Source organism: Crocodylus siamensis, chromosome 3 (assembly GCF_052110815.1).
Source record: "Crocodylus siamensis isolate JL-2025a chromosome 3, ASM5211081v1, whole genome shotgun sequence".
NCBI lineage: Eukaryota > Metazoa > Chordata > Crocodylia > Crocodylidae > Crocodylus > Crocodylus siamensis.
In genome coordinates this window covers 150,152,367-150,170,528 of record NC_143397.1, presented here as the reverse complement: position 1 = coordinate 150,170,528, position 18,162 = coordinate 150,152,367, and the positions used below count along the sequence as shown (strand labels likewise).

At 46.2% G+C, this 18,162-nt stretch overlaps 1 protein-coding gene across 2 annotated transcripts in view; it reads left to right on the top strand.

Annotated features, from left to right (window-relative positions):
• ATP9B (ATPase phospholipid transporting 9B) overlaps nt 1–18,162 on the top strand; it is a 327,984-nt gene that overhangs the window by 247,746 nt on the left and 62,076 nt on the right. For both annotated transcript variants that reach the window (XM_090039540.1, XM_090039541.1), the window contains exon 13: nt 14,406–14,548. In XM_090039540.1, coding sequence (XP_089895666.1) covers nt 14,406–14,548 — 143 coding nt within the window. The remainder of the gene's footprint in view (nt 1–14,405; nt 14,549–18,162) is intronic.

The window sequence follows — 18,162 nt, the reverse complement described above, 5'->3', positions numbered from 1 at the left end:
TAATAAATATGGTGATGCCCATTCTTGAGTATCCAGTAGTTTGCAGCCTAGGGCTTTACGACATAGTTTTCCTTTCTTTCTCTTCCTCTGTTGCTTCCTTTTTCCCCACTTCTGTATCCCCCTCCCATGTGTCTCTTTAGACCTCTTTAGTCCTTCTTCAGCCTTCCATCTCTTCAACCTTCCTTCTCTTATTTTTGTCTCCTTTCTTGCCACTCACCTATTTTTATATGTTCCTTTCACTCCTGTTTTCCCTTAACCTTCCCCATTCAGGTATGTATTCTGGTTCAGGTATGTATTCTGCCTCCATTTTAATCCCTTCCCTGCTTGTCAGGCTGGAGAATGGCTATGGAGCTGCTCATCTTGTTCTTCTCTTGCTGCTTAAGTGGACTTTGTTGCAAACTCTCTTACAAACTTCTTCTGGCTTCTGTCTAGCAGCAGGGGTTAATGAGAATACTTGTGCTTAGGGTAGGTGGGTGGGTCTGCCATCAGGCCTAAACCTAGACTTGATGCAGATCTGCTGCTAGCATTCCCTGGCATTGTTTGAAGAAGCTAATGTACATTTTGCTACCATGGTTCAGATGCAGTGATTTATCATTTCAGTTTTCCCTTTAACTTTTCCGTACCAGGCAATCCCATTTCATACCATAATGTGGCTTTCTGTAAGGTTTACTATAGCTGGATTTTGTGTCAGGATGCATTGATGGAACTTGTTTTCCTCAGCTAGTGTGGAATGAAAAGTTCCATTCCCATTGTCCATTCTTCCTTTACCTTCGCCAAAAGCCTTGACCACTTGCTGAGTTATAAACAAGAAACTATCTCCAGATTTCTTCTGTCATCTTTTGTAGTGTAGATATGCATTCCAATATAAAAATTAGTGTCTCACTGAAAGTTGTGAAAAACACTAAATTTAAATTTTATATCAAAATAAAACAGTGGAAAAAAAATGGGCTGCTGGTAATATATTCAGTGTTTGTATTTGCTTAAATTAAAAATAGAGATTTCCATTTGTCTGCCCCAGAATCTACACAGTTTGATGCATTGAACTTCCATAGAAACCAGCTAATTTGCCATAGGATTTATTCTGGGTTCTCATTCCCACCCTCTGAGTTGCTGGAAAAGAAACAGAAGATGCACTAGTACATAGGATAACTAGGAGTAATGGACATAACAGAAGGAAAACTATGCCTGAATATAAATGGATAATGATAATGAGATCTACGGGACTGGTGGAAATTCATAACAAGGCTAGGAATAGCATAGAACATGCAGTGCACACATAATCCTATATTTGCAATGGATAGACTATATTGCTTATTACAACTATTCCATTTCTTAGTTTTGTATTTAGTTTTGGTGCAGGAGGTTAGACTCTGTGGCTTGGTACAGACATTCAAAAAGCCCAAGATGGAATCGGGTTTCTGTAAGCAGTGTAGTTTAGATTGGTAGTGAGCAGAACATAAATTCGCCTTTTGGTGGAGGGGGAGGGGTGTGCAAATCTTAGACTGGATTCCACTGTTTTTAAATCAGTCAGTGTGCTGACCTTCTGTTCTGTTATGGGTATAGACTGGTTTTGTGTGACAAATTTCTGTTCTGTTATAGGTATAGACTGGTTTCCAGTCACTTCTACTGGTAAAAGCATAATGTCTATACCTGGCCTGTTGCATTAAATTTACTTCATTGTACACAGTGACAACAAATACATCATTGAGATTCTGAATGAGATCATTAATCCATTGTTATTACAATGTTAAAATAAAATTAAACATTTGCCCCAGGATACTGGTACTTTCCTGTTAGGGCAGTCATTTTAGCACAATGAGTATCACCAAGCACAGTTTTCCTGCTGCCAGAAGATTGTAATCTTATTATGTTCTATAGGTTTTTCAGATACTGCCTGTGTGATATAATATCGCTTAGTAGTAATAGCAGTCTTTTACCTTTCCTTTGCTCTTCAAATCACAAAATTATTGTCCTTACACTTTCTGGTTGAAATTTTCAAAGCAGTCTAGAAGATTGACACATTTTCCTTTAAAATTAATGGAAGCAATATGTCTAAACCCCCTAAACTGCTTTGAAAATGTCAAAATCTGTCTCTCCTGTCCTGTACTCTCCTCTAACATTCATCTCCATTGGTCAGACTTTTCAGCCATGTAGAATCTAAAACCATTTATGAGTGTCATTAATATTCAGGAATTTTCTTTCATTTATCAACCTGCCTGTCCAATTCAGAAAGCCTATGATCTCATAGCATTAGCACTACTAAACCTGTTAGGGACAAAGTCTTACTTGTTGGCTGTATTTGCTATGTGGATTGACTACCAGTCTTTCTTCACCCAGATTCTGTCCCTGGAATAAACTCTTTTTGCATTTTAGGCATATTGTAGAAAATCAGAAAAAGGAGATGCAAGGTGCATCTTGCTATCCTCAGCAGTATCTCATCACTTCCTAAGGTTATATGTAGCTGACCATATTGAAGTCCTGGAAATCCAGGACATCATCCAGGAAACCCAGGACACTGGCCCTCTACCCCCACACTCTCACAAGTTGGTGGGGACAGGGCTGAACGACAGTTAGGCAGCAGTGCCTGCCTGTCCACCTGGAAGGCATTCTGCATTGCTCTGACTCCTGGCCAGACTGTGGCCCACACCCCTACATTTCCAGAATGCTCACTATAATTCCTAACATCCAGCTGGGGCCAGCCTCTGAAATCCAGGACTGTCCTGGTTAAAATGGGACATATGGTCACCCTACTTCATAGATTTCATAGACATTAGGGCTGGAAGGGACCTCGGAAGATCATCAAGTCCAGCCCCCTGCCCCAGGAGCAGGAAGTCAGCAAGGGTCATAGGATCCCAGCAAGGTAGGCATCCAAATGTTTCTTAAAAGAATCCAGAGTAGTTGCCCTGGACCACCTCTGGAGGCAGTCTGTTCCAGGCCTTGGGGGCTCAGACAGTAAAGTTTTTCCTCATGTCCAGCCTAAAACAGTCTTGGAGGAGTTTATGACATTTTGACCTTTTCATCCCGTGGGAGCATTGTGTTGAACAGGCATTCCCCCAGAATCCAGATCCTGATGTGTACACCCCTTGTATACTTATAGGCAACCACTAAGTCATGCCTGAGCCAGTGCTTTTCCAGGCTAAAGAGTCCCATGACTCTCAGCCTCTCATCATAAGGCCTGTTCTCTTGCCCTCGGATCATACACACAGCTCTCTGGACTGTCTGTGGCTTCTCCACATCCTTTTTAAATTGTAGAGCCCAGAATTTTGATGCAGTACTCTAGCTGTGGCCTCTCCAAGGCCAAGTACAGTGAGAGGATGACATCCTGGGATTTGCTTGAGAAGCATCTGTGGATGCAAGCCAGAGTTTTGTCCAGTTTACCAGCTGCAACATCGTATTGGTGGTTCATGTTCATCTTGTGGTCAGTCATGACACCCAAGTTCCTTTCGTCCACGGTGCTAGCAAGCGTAGCACTGCCAAGCCTGTGAATGTGATTTGGGTTTTTTTTTCCCCTGGGGTGGAGTACTTTGCATTTTTCCATATTGAATGTCATCAGGTTTTTATCCACCAATTTTCTGAGCCTGTCAAGGTTGGCCTGGATCGCCAGCCTATCCTCAGGTGTGGATGCTTTACCCCAAAGTTTGGTGTCATCAGCAAACTTGGCCTGACCACTCCTGACACCAATTACCCACATCATTCATAAAGATGTTAAAGAGCATAGGTCCAAGGACGGAGCCTTGGGGAACACTACTGGTCACGGAGCACCATGATAATTCACTTCTATCAATTATCATTCTCTGGGTCTGACCTCAGAGCCAATTCCCCAGCCATCGGACTGTGATATAGCCAAGGGCGCAGTTGGCCAGTTTTTGCATGAGGAGATCATGGGACACCAGATCAAAGACTTTTTTAAAGTCCAGATATATGACGTCAATCTCGTCTCCCTTGTCCAGGTGATATGTCACCTGGTCATAGAAGGAGATGAGATTGGTCAGGCAATACCCACCTGCAACAAATCTGTGCTGGCTGTCCCTCAGGATGTTACCATCAGCCAGTTTGTCAAGAATGGTCTCTTTGATAATTTTTTCCAAGGTTTTCCCAGGGATAGATGTCAGGCTGATAGGCCTGTTGTTCCCCGGATCTACTTTCTTCCCTTTCTTGAAGATAGGCACCACACTGACCATTTGTGGCATGATAAAAGGTACAGACCCCTGTTTGTTTTCATTTTGTGTCACTATAATAATTTTTATTGCAGGCCAAAGGTGACATCTGTTTTTGCCCTCAGAATCCAGCAAGAGAAGCAAGCAATAGATCAGACAAAGCTATTGTGTTTATTCTTCCCTGGGATATACAGGCAGCTGCAATAGAGGATGTGGTGAGCCACTGCAGTAGATAAGGGACAACAAATCTTATAGTGTAGACGCATATAACAATGAACTGTTCCAAAATGGCACTAATTGGGAACTGGTTCATAATTGCATGAAATGCTGCGGTTCTGACACTGAATGAGGGAGTGAGCACCCAGTCCAGCATGCCTTACAGTGGGCAGCTAGGAGAGTGTTTATACCCATGCTTGTGGATTTCCATGGGTAAGTGACATTGGCTGGGGGCTTTGTTACTTTTCTGCTTTCCCTTGTTTTCTAAACATGAGCTCAGTAAACTTCAGTACGCTGCAAATGATCAAAGTGTGCAATGTGCTTGCTTGACTTGGGGAGTAGATGAAGTGTTTGGACCCATGCTTTTTGATTCTCAAAGGTTGGGGGGCATGATAAGGGCTGCAGTCAAGGGGGAGTGAGAACACAGCTCGTTACTAGAAAGACAGCTGTTATTAACAAAGTGTTATAAGGGAGCACATCAATTTTTAAAAAGAAGTGCCAACAAAAGGGGGAAAAAGTGGTTGGGGACAACAGAGTAAAGGCTGTGTATCAGAGTAGCCAGCTGCATCCATGTATGTGGGTGTAAGGAATAATGTAATGTGGGATGTCTGGAGGATGGAACAAACCCATGCTCAGAATGCTTGTTGTCCACACACAACACTGAACAGTTCAAAGTGAACCGGTTCAGGATTAGTACTTCATTTTCCAGGTATATTTTTTTAATAATAGACAGGTTTAAACCAGTTTAACTGGCTTGTATTTCTGTGCACTTGAGGTTTAAATCACATTTAAACCATTCTAAATGTTCTGTGCCCATGATCTTAGAGTGCTTCATAGATTTCGTAGACATTAGGGCTGGAAGGGACCTCGGGAGATCATCGAGTCCAGCCCCCTACCCAAAGGGCAGGAAGTCAGCTGGGGTCATAGGATCCCAGCAAGATAAGCATCCAATTTATTCTTAAAGGTGTTCAATGTAGGTGCTTGAACCACCTCCGATGGCAGGCTGTTCCAGACTTTGGGGGCTCGGACAGTAAAGAAATTCTTCCTTATGTCCAGCCTGAAACAATCTTGCAGTAGTTTATAACCGTTTGACTTAGTCATCCCTTGGGCCGCTGTGGTGAACAAGAATTCCCCCAGAAACTGGTGGTCACCCCTGATCAACTTATAGGTGGCCATCAGATCACCCCTGAGCCTGTGCTTTTCCAGGCTACAGAGCCCCATGGCTCTCAGCCTGTCGTTGTAAGATCTGTTCTCCTGACCTCTGATCACACACGTGGCTCTTCTCTGGACTCTCTCAAGCTTCTCCACATCCTTTTTGAATTGCAGAGCCCAAAACTGGACACAATACTCAAGCTGCGGCCTCACCAAGGCTGAGTACAAGGGGAAAATGATATCCTGGGATTTGCTTGAGAAGCATCTATGGATGCAAGCCAGCTTTTTGGTCACTTTACTAGCTGCAGCCATCTCATTGCAGGCTCATGTTCATCTTGTGGTCAGTGATGACCCCCAAGTCATGGGAGGGGGTTAACCCTTAGAGAGTGGGAGGTGGTGTCTGAGTGGCAGCCGGGCTGGGTCTCACCCTGCCCAGACCCCTACTTTGCCCAGCCCCCAGGGAGGCACGTGAACAGGCTGTGCAAACAGGCGTGCTTGTCTGCCGACGCGTGAGTTAGCACAGAGTTCACACAGGAGGGTGCGCAGGTGGGCCTAAGGCCCTGCCTGTGAGTACCCTAGGGTAGACAGCCCCAGCCAGCCTACCAGTGGCATGACACGGATGGGCACATTCTGCGGCCTCCCCCCCGCCCCCTATCAGGCACCTCAGAGATGGCCACCCAGACGGAGCCCGTGGTTCCAGGCTCCATGCAGACAGAGCCTCTGGCTCTTGGCTGCGGGGGCTGCCTGTCCCTTTTTCAGGCTCTGGGGCCTGGGAGCATGGCCACCTCACTGTGTGGGGTCTGCTCCCTTTTGGGGTCTCTGGCGTGCCAGCTGGAGGAGTGCCAGGCCACAGTCCAGAGACTGCGTGCCATCAGGGACTGTGAGCAGGAGATAGACTCCTGCTGCCAGGCCCTTCTCCCCCGGGAGCTGGAGGGTAGACCACTGTCTCCCTCCAGGACAAAGGAGGACTCCGGGACCTCCCCTTCTGTCCAGTCAGGGGCATGGACCAAGGTGGTCAAGGGCCCTAAGGCCCGCCACACCAAGACCCCTGCCCTGCCAGAGCTTAGCAACAGGTATGAACCTCTTGCTGCTCCAGCAGAACCTGCTGAGTTGCCAGCTCCTGCAGGCAACACAGGCTCAACTGGAGCTACCGACCCCGTTCTCCCCAAGACCAAACAAAACGTGTTGTTGTGAGAGACTCCATCCTGAGAGGAAATGAGGGGGTGATCTCCCACACCGACCCCTTACCCAGGGAAGTCTTCTGCTTCCCAGGGGCCCGCATCTGAGACATTGCGGAGAGGATCCCTAAGTTCCACTAGCCAGTACCAGGTTGAGCAGCGCTTCCACCTTCCATCAAAGTTTTACCTGTGAGTTCAAGGAAAATGAAAAAGACAGCTGGGGAAGAGGTAGATGACGAGCTGACTGAACTTTTCAGTTTAAGTATGGAAGTGTGCTCAGAAACGCACCTTCCTTTCATAGTCAGATACACAGGTCCTTCCCAGTTTCCCTTGATGGGAAAAGGCTGTATATCTTTACAACCAAAAATAACTTTGTATCATCTTTTCACCTCACTAGGATTTAAGGTGATTCAGGAAAAGTCCATCTGCACTTTAATGCAGAGATTTTCTTTCATAGAAACATCTAAAGCACTTATCAGTAACAACTATACTCTTCTAGACACAAGTACCAATGCCCTATAAAAATATTCTTATGCCATACTTGTAACTGTTTGCGATTTCTAGAGTTGTGACTTTTGCCACTCAAAAAAAAAAAAAAATCCATTCAACCATTTTCTCTAAAATATGCTAAACTCTGAAAACTTATCATTTGCACATGTAGAAATAAACATAAGAAGAAATCAGTTTACTTGAAAGGTGATTTAAGTGAATTAGAGTCTGCATTCAGATGTATAATAATATGGCTGAAAAACCAAGGAGTGTTTTCTACTAAATCAATGGGATCTGCAGCAGCCATAGGCTACTTGTGGTCTGTCTTTCTCACAGATGGTGCAAATACATAACAATTGAACTGTTCCATGAGATGCATATGGCTGTATCATGAAGTCCCATTCATATTTTTACAAACTGCTACATTCTCAACCTGCAAGTGTGCTTTGGCCATCAGGTGCCGATTTTAGAAACAGTTTCACAATTTTCTACTTGAGTAATTATTCCTCAGCTGCCCTCCTAGGGCTTTAACTGCTACCTGTACTACAACCTCCTATTATCTGTACCGAGGTTATATGCTTCCCTTCGAAAATTGCCTATGTCAAAGTTACTAGCTGTGTGTAATCACTTTCTGTTTTTGCATAAAGTAGAAATATTTATGGATGTATGAAAAATGTTGCATTTACTTGCCATATGTTTTTCACACTTGTGTGTTCTCACGTTGTCTCTGGCACACTTCATGCAAATGTGCCAGAGAGAATATGCACAGGAAAAGTTTTTAGAAAAATATAGCAAAATATGAAGCAGGATTAACAAATCAATAATTTCCTTGCATACAGGAATGAAGGGTAGATTCTGTGATTTTTTTTTTTTTTTTTTAAGCTTCCATTTAGTTAATTGAAAGAGAACTAAATAAGAAAACTATATAATGAACTAATGGGGAACATAAAATAGGGTTGGGATAAATTTATATTCAAATGGGAGATTTAAATAACGAAATAGAGGCAGGCACTTTTTAGCAAAAAAAAGGGGGAGTTTGACTATTTTCTCGAGGTTAAGGGGATATGAAGTGTAGGTCAATTTGTATTTCTCAATTTTATAAAGTCAAGCCAAGTAAGATAATATGATAACATGACTGTGTTTCAAATTTGTTTTCCTTCTTCTTGGTCTGAGTCTATTATTACTTACTAAAATCTGTAAGGATTTATAAGTACTACGTAAACTGTTAAAGTTTAGGATCTGGTGGCTGCAACTTTTGAAGACTGTTAACTTCACAAACATGTCAAACATGTCTTTGGTTGTTTAGAATTTGTTGGATACTCTATTATTTTTCTCTGAAAATTTGTTGTTTCAAAATAACTATACAGATTTTGCAGTTCATTCATATCAAATGTGTAGGAGTATGGGTTATTGTTTTAAAGGCATTGTTTTGGACTGCATCAGAACTAGATATTCTCCAGCATCTCTTTTACCAGGAATGATCTATATTTAAGATTGCCTCGCGGTTACTTAAGGTGTGGACAGGTTATGTTACTAAGTGCTGAGATGCTCTGTAGCACTCCAGAAACATAGTTTTATGGAGGTGTACATGCATTCAAGCCCTCTGGCTGGAGAGTTAAAAAGTTGCCTCAAAAGAATACTGTCCAGCCAGAGGTCATAGGAACTGCTTCTTTGCTCCCATCATCCACCCCCACCCTGACTCCCACAGCAAAAAGGCTGTCTCAAGTTGATATCACATGGGAATCAGCTAGAGGCTGCTAAAAGGGAAAAACCCCAGGTCATCTGCAGGGGTGACAGGGTATGCTCATCTCACCTTTGCAGGTAAATTGGGACTTGTGCTGTCAGCCAAGATGGCTCTCTTAAGACTGGTACCAGGGCAGCATCAGTGGCCATGACAGCTCCATGTCAGGGAATTCACAAGAACTGTCAAACAGCCCACAGCTGCTGTGGGAGGGAGACACATGGCCTCTTGCCCACCAGCCCTGCTGCCAAACCAGCTATTCCTGTGACAGTAGGATGAGCCAGCACAGCCCCTTTTCCTGGGCTTCCTGTGGGGCAGGCAGCTTTTTATGTGGTTCCTATTGGGCTCTTCTCCATGGTGCTTACCCCTCAGGAACAGGACTATTTTGGGGGTTTCTGTGGGGTGAAGAGTAGGTCTTGTTGCTGCTGCCTGCCCCGCAGGAAAGGGGCTCTTTCCTGGAAGAGGCACCACAGCTGCCGCAGGAACGCAGCCATTTCCTAGTGTGCCTGCAGCAGCAGTAACAGCTCCTCCTGCTGCTGCTACCACCACCACAAGAAAGGCAGCTCTTGCTGCCCCACACAATGGGCACAGCAGGGTCCCATCAGGGTCCTTTAATAGGAGGAGGGAGGGAGACCAGATGACTGGAGGATGCTGGGAGTCTCAGAAACCCCTGTGTAAGCATTACGTTGAGTCATACAAAATGTATCCCCACCAAGAAGTTCCTCATTGAAAGTGCTTGTATTTTATTGATCTTTCAGAAATTTTGTAATGCTACAAACAGCTTGAGCAACTGTCACTTGCTTTTTGTAGCACTACAAGGGTATGCTTAGCAGTACAAATGTAACACCTGTCCACATAGCTTTAAATATTTCCTGATTGTGGTGATATTTCTTTCCTCCTTTCTTTCTGTCTTAAACATGGAGTTTCTTCTGGGTTGTTTTTTTTCTTATACACAGAAGAACTCGTTGTAAAGAACTTCTTCACTATGAAAGTTCGAATAAGAATATCAATGCTAAAGCAAATTCAGATCTGATGTAATCAGGTATAACCACTTTGGGTCAGCATATCTGTTCTCGCTTGTGGTATTAGATGTTAATTTGCTTTCCTCCTTGCACTTCAACTGTTGTGTTTTAGACTTGGAGGTTTCTTGTACATGCCACAGGGGTTTAATTCAGTTTAGTTCTCCCTAAATTGAAATGGTGGGTTTTTAAAAACACCGCTTCAATTTAGGAAGAATTAAATTGAACTAAACCCCTGTGGCCTGATCCCTTACCTTCTTCTTCAGCAACAGTGGGGGAGGGGAAGGGGGAGGAGGGCGAGCTGCCAGCAGGCCAAGCGGACCCTAAGCTGCACAGGGCCCCACCAGGCGACACCTGCCTGCTGGCACCCAGCCTGGGCAGTCCCAGGGCATGCCACAGAGGGAAGCACCAGGCCCCCACACAGCTCAGACAGGCAGACAAGCTCTGGGGAGGGGGGAAAAAACCCCATCACGCTCGCCACTTTTTTTTTCTCTTCACTGGAGCCTGCCTACATGGGTTGGCTGCCACCAGGTCCCACAGTCCCTAGGTTGCACAGGGCCCACCAAGCCCCTAGCACTTTGGCTTCCAGTGCCCCGTGCACTGTTGCATTTCATTAGATAGCAAACTAAAGCACCTCTAATGAGAATTGTTCATTTTGTCTGAAACACTATCCAGAAGTTTTCAAGTGTCCAGGAGTCTTTTACAATCTTGTAAGCACTTAAGGTGGATAGATATAACTTAGTGGTTACACACTGTATAACCCAGGGGCAGGCAACTATTTTGGCTGGATGGCCGCTTACCAAGTTTTGGCAAGCTGTCTAGGGCCCTGCCCCTGGACAGTTGCCCTGCCCCCAGTCACCATATTGGAACCGGGCATCCTGCCCCCCTCAACCTCTGACCTTTGCCACCGGAAGGCCCTTCCCTTGCCCTGAAGTACGCCTTTTGGGAGGGTGGGTGCTGCAATCTGGAAACCAGGGGGGAAAAAAACAAATCATATACAAAAAATAAAACTTCTACTATAACTTATTTTCATTTTATTTAAAAATATTTTTGCACTGATTTATGTGTTTGTGAAGTGTATCTAGAAGTGACTGAATAATAGCTCAAAATACAGTCCTATTATATATTGTGTGAGAATGGCAAGGGGGTGTATGTGGAGGGTTGTGGTTGGGGAGTGGGTGTATGTGTGGTGGATTGGGTGTTTGTGTGGTGGGTGGGTGGGTGTGGAAGGGTGTGGGTTATGTGATTGGGGTGGGGGATGTGGAAGGGGTGTGGTGTTATGGTGGGGTGGGAGAGAGAGAGAGCCGGGGCCGGGCCTCTGGCCCCATTACATGCAGCTCTTGCAGACTGTGTGAGACTCACGCAATGCAGACCCTGTGCCCAGGCTTCACACTCCTGCCACTCCACCCCAGGGCACCGACATGGCCTCTGCGTTCCTGCTGCCACCACTCCCCCCACCATTTCCCTACTTTCCCTCCCCCATGCCTGCCTGCCACCACTGCCATTGCTTCCCAGCCACCACTACCACTTCCCTGATGTTGCTGCTTTCCACAGCCCCCCCACTGCTCCCCTCCTGCCAGTGCTCCTCACTTCCCACCCACAGCCCTTCTACCCCCCAGCCCTGGCAGAGGGGGCCCCCAGTTGCCATGGCTATAGGGCCAGGGACCTGGGTCTGCAGCCCTCTGCTCCCCCAGCAGCGCCTGAGCCTTGGCTGCCTCCTGGAGGAGGCAATAGAGCATGGAGCCCATGGAAGGGGGCAGATGTTGGCTGTCCACTGCAGTCTCAGGCTTCCTGCCCTGCTGCCTTCCCCCTGGGGCCTCCGGGGCCCAGTGGATGGGCCCTGGCATGGCAGGGCAGAGCAGGTCCAGTCAGGGAAACGTGTTGTCACCCCTGGGAGCCCTGCACTGCTATGATGATGCAACCCCTGCCAATCCAGCAGCAGCAAGGGGCACAACCCTGGACCACCACCCCCCACTGCTGCCAGGTGGGCTAGGGGCACTTTGCCAGGGTGGCACAGGGCTCGCTGCAGCAAGAAGCTTCCCTGCCTGGCTCTGCTCTGCCCTGCTGCGCCAGGCCTCACTCACTAGGCCATAGAGGCCCCAGGGAGAGGGCAGGTAGCCTGAGACTACAGAGGGCAGGCTGCTTCTGCCCCACACACAAAATTCAGGGGCACATGCCCCCTCTGGTCCTCGCAGAGTGCATGCAGCAGCGGAGACCCAGCCTGCTCCCTCCCCCAGCCCCTGAACAACGAGCCACAGCCGGGTCTTGCTCCATTCCAAGGCCCTGTGGCTGCACATTCAGGCCCTAGCCCCCAAGCACCACCCCAGTTGAGTAGCAGCCCCAGTCCCAGTCCTGCCCAACTCTCACCCTAGCTCCATCTCCACCCCCACCAGACTTACCTGGCAGCCATGTGCATATGTGTGTGTGCACATGCAGATGGCGCCCCCTGCAGATGGCGCCCCCTGCCTGACCAGCCATCTCCTGCTCCCCCAGCCCCTTGCAGGCTGGAACTCCTGGCCTGCAGGGAGCTTTCTGCAAAAGTGCAAAATCCATATGTTTCTCTGTTAAAATGAAAAGTCCACATTTTTCTTGGTTAATATGAAAAATCCACAGTTTGTTCATTTTTTTCCATGGGAAATGGAAAGCCTAGATCCCTGCTTATCATGGATGATGAGGTCTGTATTTTAAAAAGCTTGTCTTTTTGGTTTTTAGCTTGGGCCTTGGAGATCTCCTTTGGTGGGCTCAAAAAGGAATAGTAGATGCAAATTTATTTAATTGCAAAAAATGTTATTGAAAATGCAGGATTTCATGCAACTCAGATTAAGCATAGTCGTTATGGCCTATAGCTGTCTCTGAATTACTGTCCCCTTTGGTGATTCACAATCACTTGTGCATGAACAACAACATTTGTATCCATTACACAACAATTGCTTAGGGACAGCTGGAAAGTATTTGAAAGGTTTTTAATACATCTGCCATCTTGGTATTGCTGTAATGCAGCATTTTGGGAATTTTAAGGATAATTCTGGTGTTCTGTTCCCCGGGAGCACTTTTGAATTGACACAACAGTATTAAACAGTTTTAAATAAAGTCATAGTACTGTAAACTTACTGCTTAATTTGATCTTCAGCAAAAGAAATGGGGCTGAAATCAACACTGATTGACTGACTTGTCTTGCTAAGGATATAGAATTCATTGGTTTTACCAGTGGGATATCAGCTATTCTGGAAGTAAAGTTAGCCACATCTTGTATAATGTAATAAAAAGGGAAAATAAAGTATACAATATGAGGCTGATAACAGCTTTGTTAACGTTGATTGTAAGTAAAGTTAATTAAGATTGGAAGACATTAATGTACATCTCCACATCACAGAGAAAATGGTTTTTAAAAGTAACAGAGTAAGGAATCAAAAAGCTTCTCTAAAATTATTTATCATATTTGTTATGCTAAGTTATGTATATTATATTTTTTCCTTTTTCACCACAATAGTTAAAGTGCATCACTAGTCTTCTCACACATCTGCAATTTTTAATAGTTTTTTCTAAGGTGAATATATTGGGCATATTATCATTTTTCTCACATATCACATACCTCCAAATAAAGCAACCTTATTTTAGGAAGGAAGAATGAAAAAAAAAAAAAGATTTTCCACCATTGTTAGCTGCTCAGCCAAGTGCTGAAACTGCAGTTGCTACTGAGCACAGGACTTCAGGGGCAGAGCTAGGAATTTAAAAAAACCTAAAAACAGGTTGCTGCGCTATGATAGAAGAAGAAAGAAGTAGCTACCAGACAGCAAAATGTAGGAAGAAAGAATAGCTTGATTAGTGGAACATCAAGACCAGTAAAAAATTGAGATGGTCATTAACATCTGTGGAGTGAAGAACAGTCAGCAGAAATCAGGTAGATAATAATGAGCTGTTAAGTCAGTTTACTCCATCAGTACTGTCTGAATAGAAATGCCACTGCTGCTGTGCTTGGACAGGTAGTTCTAAACTTTTGATGAATCAAGAATCAAAGGAGTACACACTATTGTACCATCCCCCGCCCCCTCCAGATCTGCCTCTGCTGTACACTAAACAGCAGCCATTTACAGCATCTCCATGCATCTATTATAGACAGAAAAATAAGCTTCTCTGATTAAGACATACGCCCCAATTTTGAAAGGCTACTTTTTGGGGGAAAGTGAATATGGTATGTGAGTAAATAAGGTAATATCTGTTTTTATTGCAGTATTTGTTAGCAGTGCCATACAAAGGCAAATACTCCTATGTGCTAGGCATTGTAAAACACACACCAAAGAGATTGTTCCTGCCCCAAAATATTTCCAGTTTTATGGAGTTCAAGATTTTGCCAGTATTTTATGAAAAGCAGATTTCAGTTTTTTATTAAATTTTTCATCTTGTAAGACATTGTCTGGTTTTGATGTTAAGTGTGGTGCATGTTTCTTTGCAGTTTACGTGTGAACTTAGACATGGGCAAAGCAGCCTATGGGTGGATGATTATGAAGGATGACAATATACCTGGAACAGTTGTCCGAACCAGCACCATACCAGAAGAATTGGGTCGTTTAGTATATTTGCTAACAGATAAAACAGGTACATGACTTTTTGTGTATTTAAAATTTTATTTATATATTAATTTAATTTATTTTGTAACAAATAAGATGATTTACTAATAGTGGTTGGATTGTTTCAATTTAATTAGATTTCACTTCATTTGGGAGGTTTTATTGTTTCTTTGTTTTTATGCACGTGTTTTATGTTTGATTAGCTCAGACCTTGTGAGATTTGACCTTCATTACTAAGTATGGAACGAACTTCTATGGCTACATACAGACATTCAGGCTAGGGACAGACATTCAAAAATCCCGAGCCTGAATTGATTCAATCTTTGCAGGTTAGTCTAACCTGCAGAGAGTGAACCGGTTTCCAAGTGGATAGATGTTCTCTTTTCATTCCAGAAATGTGGGCATATCCCTGCAGTGGCTTAGGCCAGAAACCTGGGGGCACTAGAGCAGCCCTCCCCTTTCACAGAGAAGCTAAGCTGAGCGGGGGTGGGGGTCAGGCCTGGGCAGGCCTGAGTAAGACTGAGGAGGGGTTCAAACTTCAACTTTAGTCTGCAAGGTGCCAAGGGTGGGAGAAGAGGGAGCCTGTCCAGACCACTGTGGCTGGGGAGGAGGAGGAGGGAAGAACTCTGCCCGACCCAGAGGCTCCCTGATAGCTGGGAGGAATCCTGACACACAGGGCTGCCTGGCCCCAATGGGGAACTCTTCCTCCTCCTTCTCCCACTCCCCCAGTACTGCAGGGTGGGGGGCAGCTCATTTCAGTGCTGAGGGGGCTCTTTCCCCTTCTCCCCCCCACACCATGGGGTAGGTAGGGGGGCTCTGCAGGGCTGCCAGGCACCAGAGAGGGACTGTTCCCCTGCTTCTCCATTGCTGCTGCAGGGCAGGGAATGGGGCTTTATGCCAGGCTGCTCAGCCCCAGAAGGGGACTCTTCCCTCCGCTTCTTCATGCGGTGGGGAGACAAGCTCTGTTCATTGAGGGGAGAGGGACTCTTCTCCCTCCGTCTCCCTCCCACCCACCACCATGGCTTGGCCCAGCCAGACCATGCAGCTGCCTCAGCTGGGGCTGAGCGGGGCCACATGGGCCCACCCCTGGCAGCTGCAGCTCCATTATAGCTGCTCCCCATGCCCCGGCTGGGCCAAGCCAAGCCATGGAGCACCGCACAGAGCACCTTCCCCCCCACACGCCCTGTGGCAGAAGGGGGTAGGGGGCGAAGGAAGGAAAAGATTGTCCCCCAGCATTGAACAGAGCCCCCCTTCCCCACCCCATGGCAGGGAGGGCAGCAGGGGAGGAGGGGGATTAGTCTCCCCACCCAGCACTGAACAGAACCCTCCTCCCTGCCCTGCAGGAGGAGGAGTGGTGGGAAGAGCAGGGGGAATAGTCCCTCTCTGGGGCCAGGCAACTTCACAGAGTCTCCCTCCCTATCCCGCAGCAGCAGGAGCGGAGGAGGAAGGGGAAGACCCCCCCAACTCCCAAGCCCAAACAGAGCCCCCCTCCCTGCCCTGCGGCAGCAGGGGGGCGAGGAATAGGGGGAAGAGCCTCCCTCTGGGGCTGGACAGCCTCGTGGAGTCCCTCTCCCCACTCCAGGATGTGGAGGAGGAGCAGGAGGCCTCCTCGAGTGCCTCACAGAGCCCCCCTCACCCTGGGGTGGGGGTAAGAGGAGGGGGAAGAGTTCGTCCCAGCATGGCCTTGTTAAGATAAAGGTGGCAGGGAGAAGGTTTAATTTCTCCCTCCTTCCTTATGCCCTCCAGCCAGGGTCCTCCAACCCCAGGGGCCACTACCACAGCCCCCTCCTTGCCCACTTTGCCTTAATGGGGCCAAGCCAGCTAGTGTCTCTGCTAAGGCCGGTTGGTCCTTGCTTGGGCTAGAGAGCAGAGGAGTGGGGTCAGCCCTGTGGCTGAAGCAGAGAGCCCTGCCCAGCCCAGAGTGTATGCTGGGATGCTGGAGGACTCTGGTTTAAGTTAAACCAGCAAGGCGTCTGGGACAGACATTGCATAAACTGGTTTGAACCAAATCAGTTGAGTCTCATACTACATTCAACCAGCTTTATCTCATACCAGTTTCAATCATCTTGAAACTAGTTAATATGTATTGAATATCTGTTCTGTTTCAGGTTTAAACTGGTTTCTGATCACTTGAACTAGTTTGTGAAATGTTTGTCCCTAGCCTCAGGGAATTTAGATCGCAGTAAAAATGGCCACCCAATCTAACTTAGTTCCCCCAGGTGCAGATCTTACACTTAGATTCCTAGTTAGATAGAAATGAGTGTGAACTGTCAGGCAGCTTACATTAGTCTGAAAATGGCTGACCCAATCTAAGTTAACTGGACCTCTCAGGTAGTCTAACTTAGATTGTATCCAGTGAAACCAATTTAATTGAATTTCTGTACAGTTTCCAGCACAGCCCCAGGGCTGGGCAAATTCAGCTGCTGGCCCCAGTCCCAGGGCTGCACTTTTCCTATATCTCCGCTCCAGCACTGGGCCATTTTTAGCACCCCCTTCCCCCCAAGGCCACCAAACGACCCATCCCACAAACTGCTCCTACAAGTGATGATTTTACCAGTTGGTGCTGAGAGCTGAGGCAGTAAGTTGGAGTGGGTTGGTTGATTCACTGGGGAGAGTCATTCATCTGGGGTGGTTGGGAGGCTAAAAATAGTCCCTGAGGAGGGGAGCACATCCCCCTTCCGCCAAGCCCCCCTGAGGACCCCATTAGTCATCCCAGATCCCACTAAACTCTCTCAGACTCCACCAACCCCTCTCAGATCCCACTTGCCCCCACAGTCTCCCAATCCCTCCCACCCCCCCAGCAAACTGTGCTAGCCCCCGGGTCTCCCCAGTCCCCTCTGCAGCCACTTTGTCCCACTGATCCCTCCCCAGTCATCCCTGCTGACCCAGCTTGTCCCCTGGTCCCACCCACCTCTCAGGGAGCCTCCTTGTCCCCTGGATCCCTCCAGATCCCCCACTGCCCCATCCCCCATCCCAATTTACCTTAGGTCAGGTGGCCATTTTTAATTCACTTTAACTTCTGCCTCAGCCCCGCAAATGTCCGTATATATCCTATAAGTAGTCCTGATTATTTCAATGTAATCTTTTACTATAATGGCTGCATTAGTGGTATTATTATTATTTCATAAACTACCATGTGAATTAACCCAGATGATGCTAAATGGCATTTTAGCCTCAAACTGCTGGGTTTTTTGTGTGTCACATGTATCCCTATAAACTCATTCCCTTGAATTTTTTTTAAAGACAAGTCAAAATTAGGACTGGCCTACAAACAAGTAAGCCTGTGCTAAAATACTAAGAACAGCCTCTAAAATGGTGCTTTCTAAAGGAGAGGTGAAGTCATGTTTCTTCCTTTCATTTTCCTGAGATTAATTTCTATATTTGATCTTCCTAATTGCTGCCTATTATTGTACTTCACCTTGAATAGTGACAAAATAAACAAAACCATCCTTACTAATCTTTAGCACAGTGGTGTGAAGTAGAAATGCTGTGCTCATTTGATATCTATCTGTTGACCTCTAGTCTGCTTCATAAGGTATAAAATCCTAAATGATAAGCTTTTCCCATCCTAGTCCTTTCAGTGTTTAAGAGTGAAATGTGTTCTTATAGTATGCCACAATCATATTTGTAAAGATCTGAGGA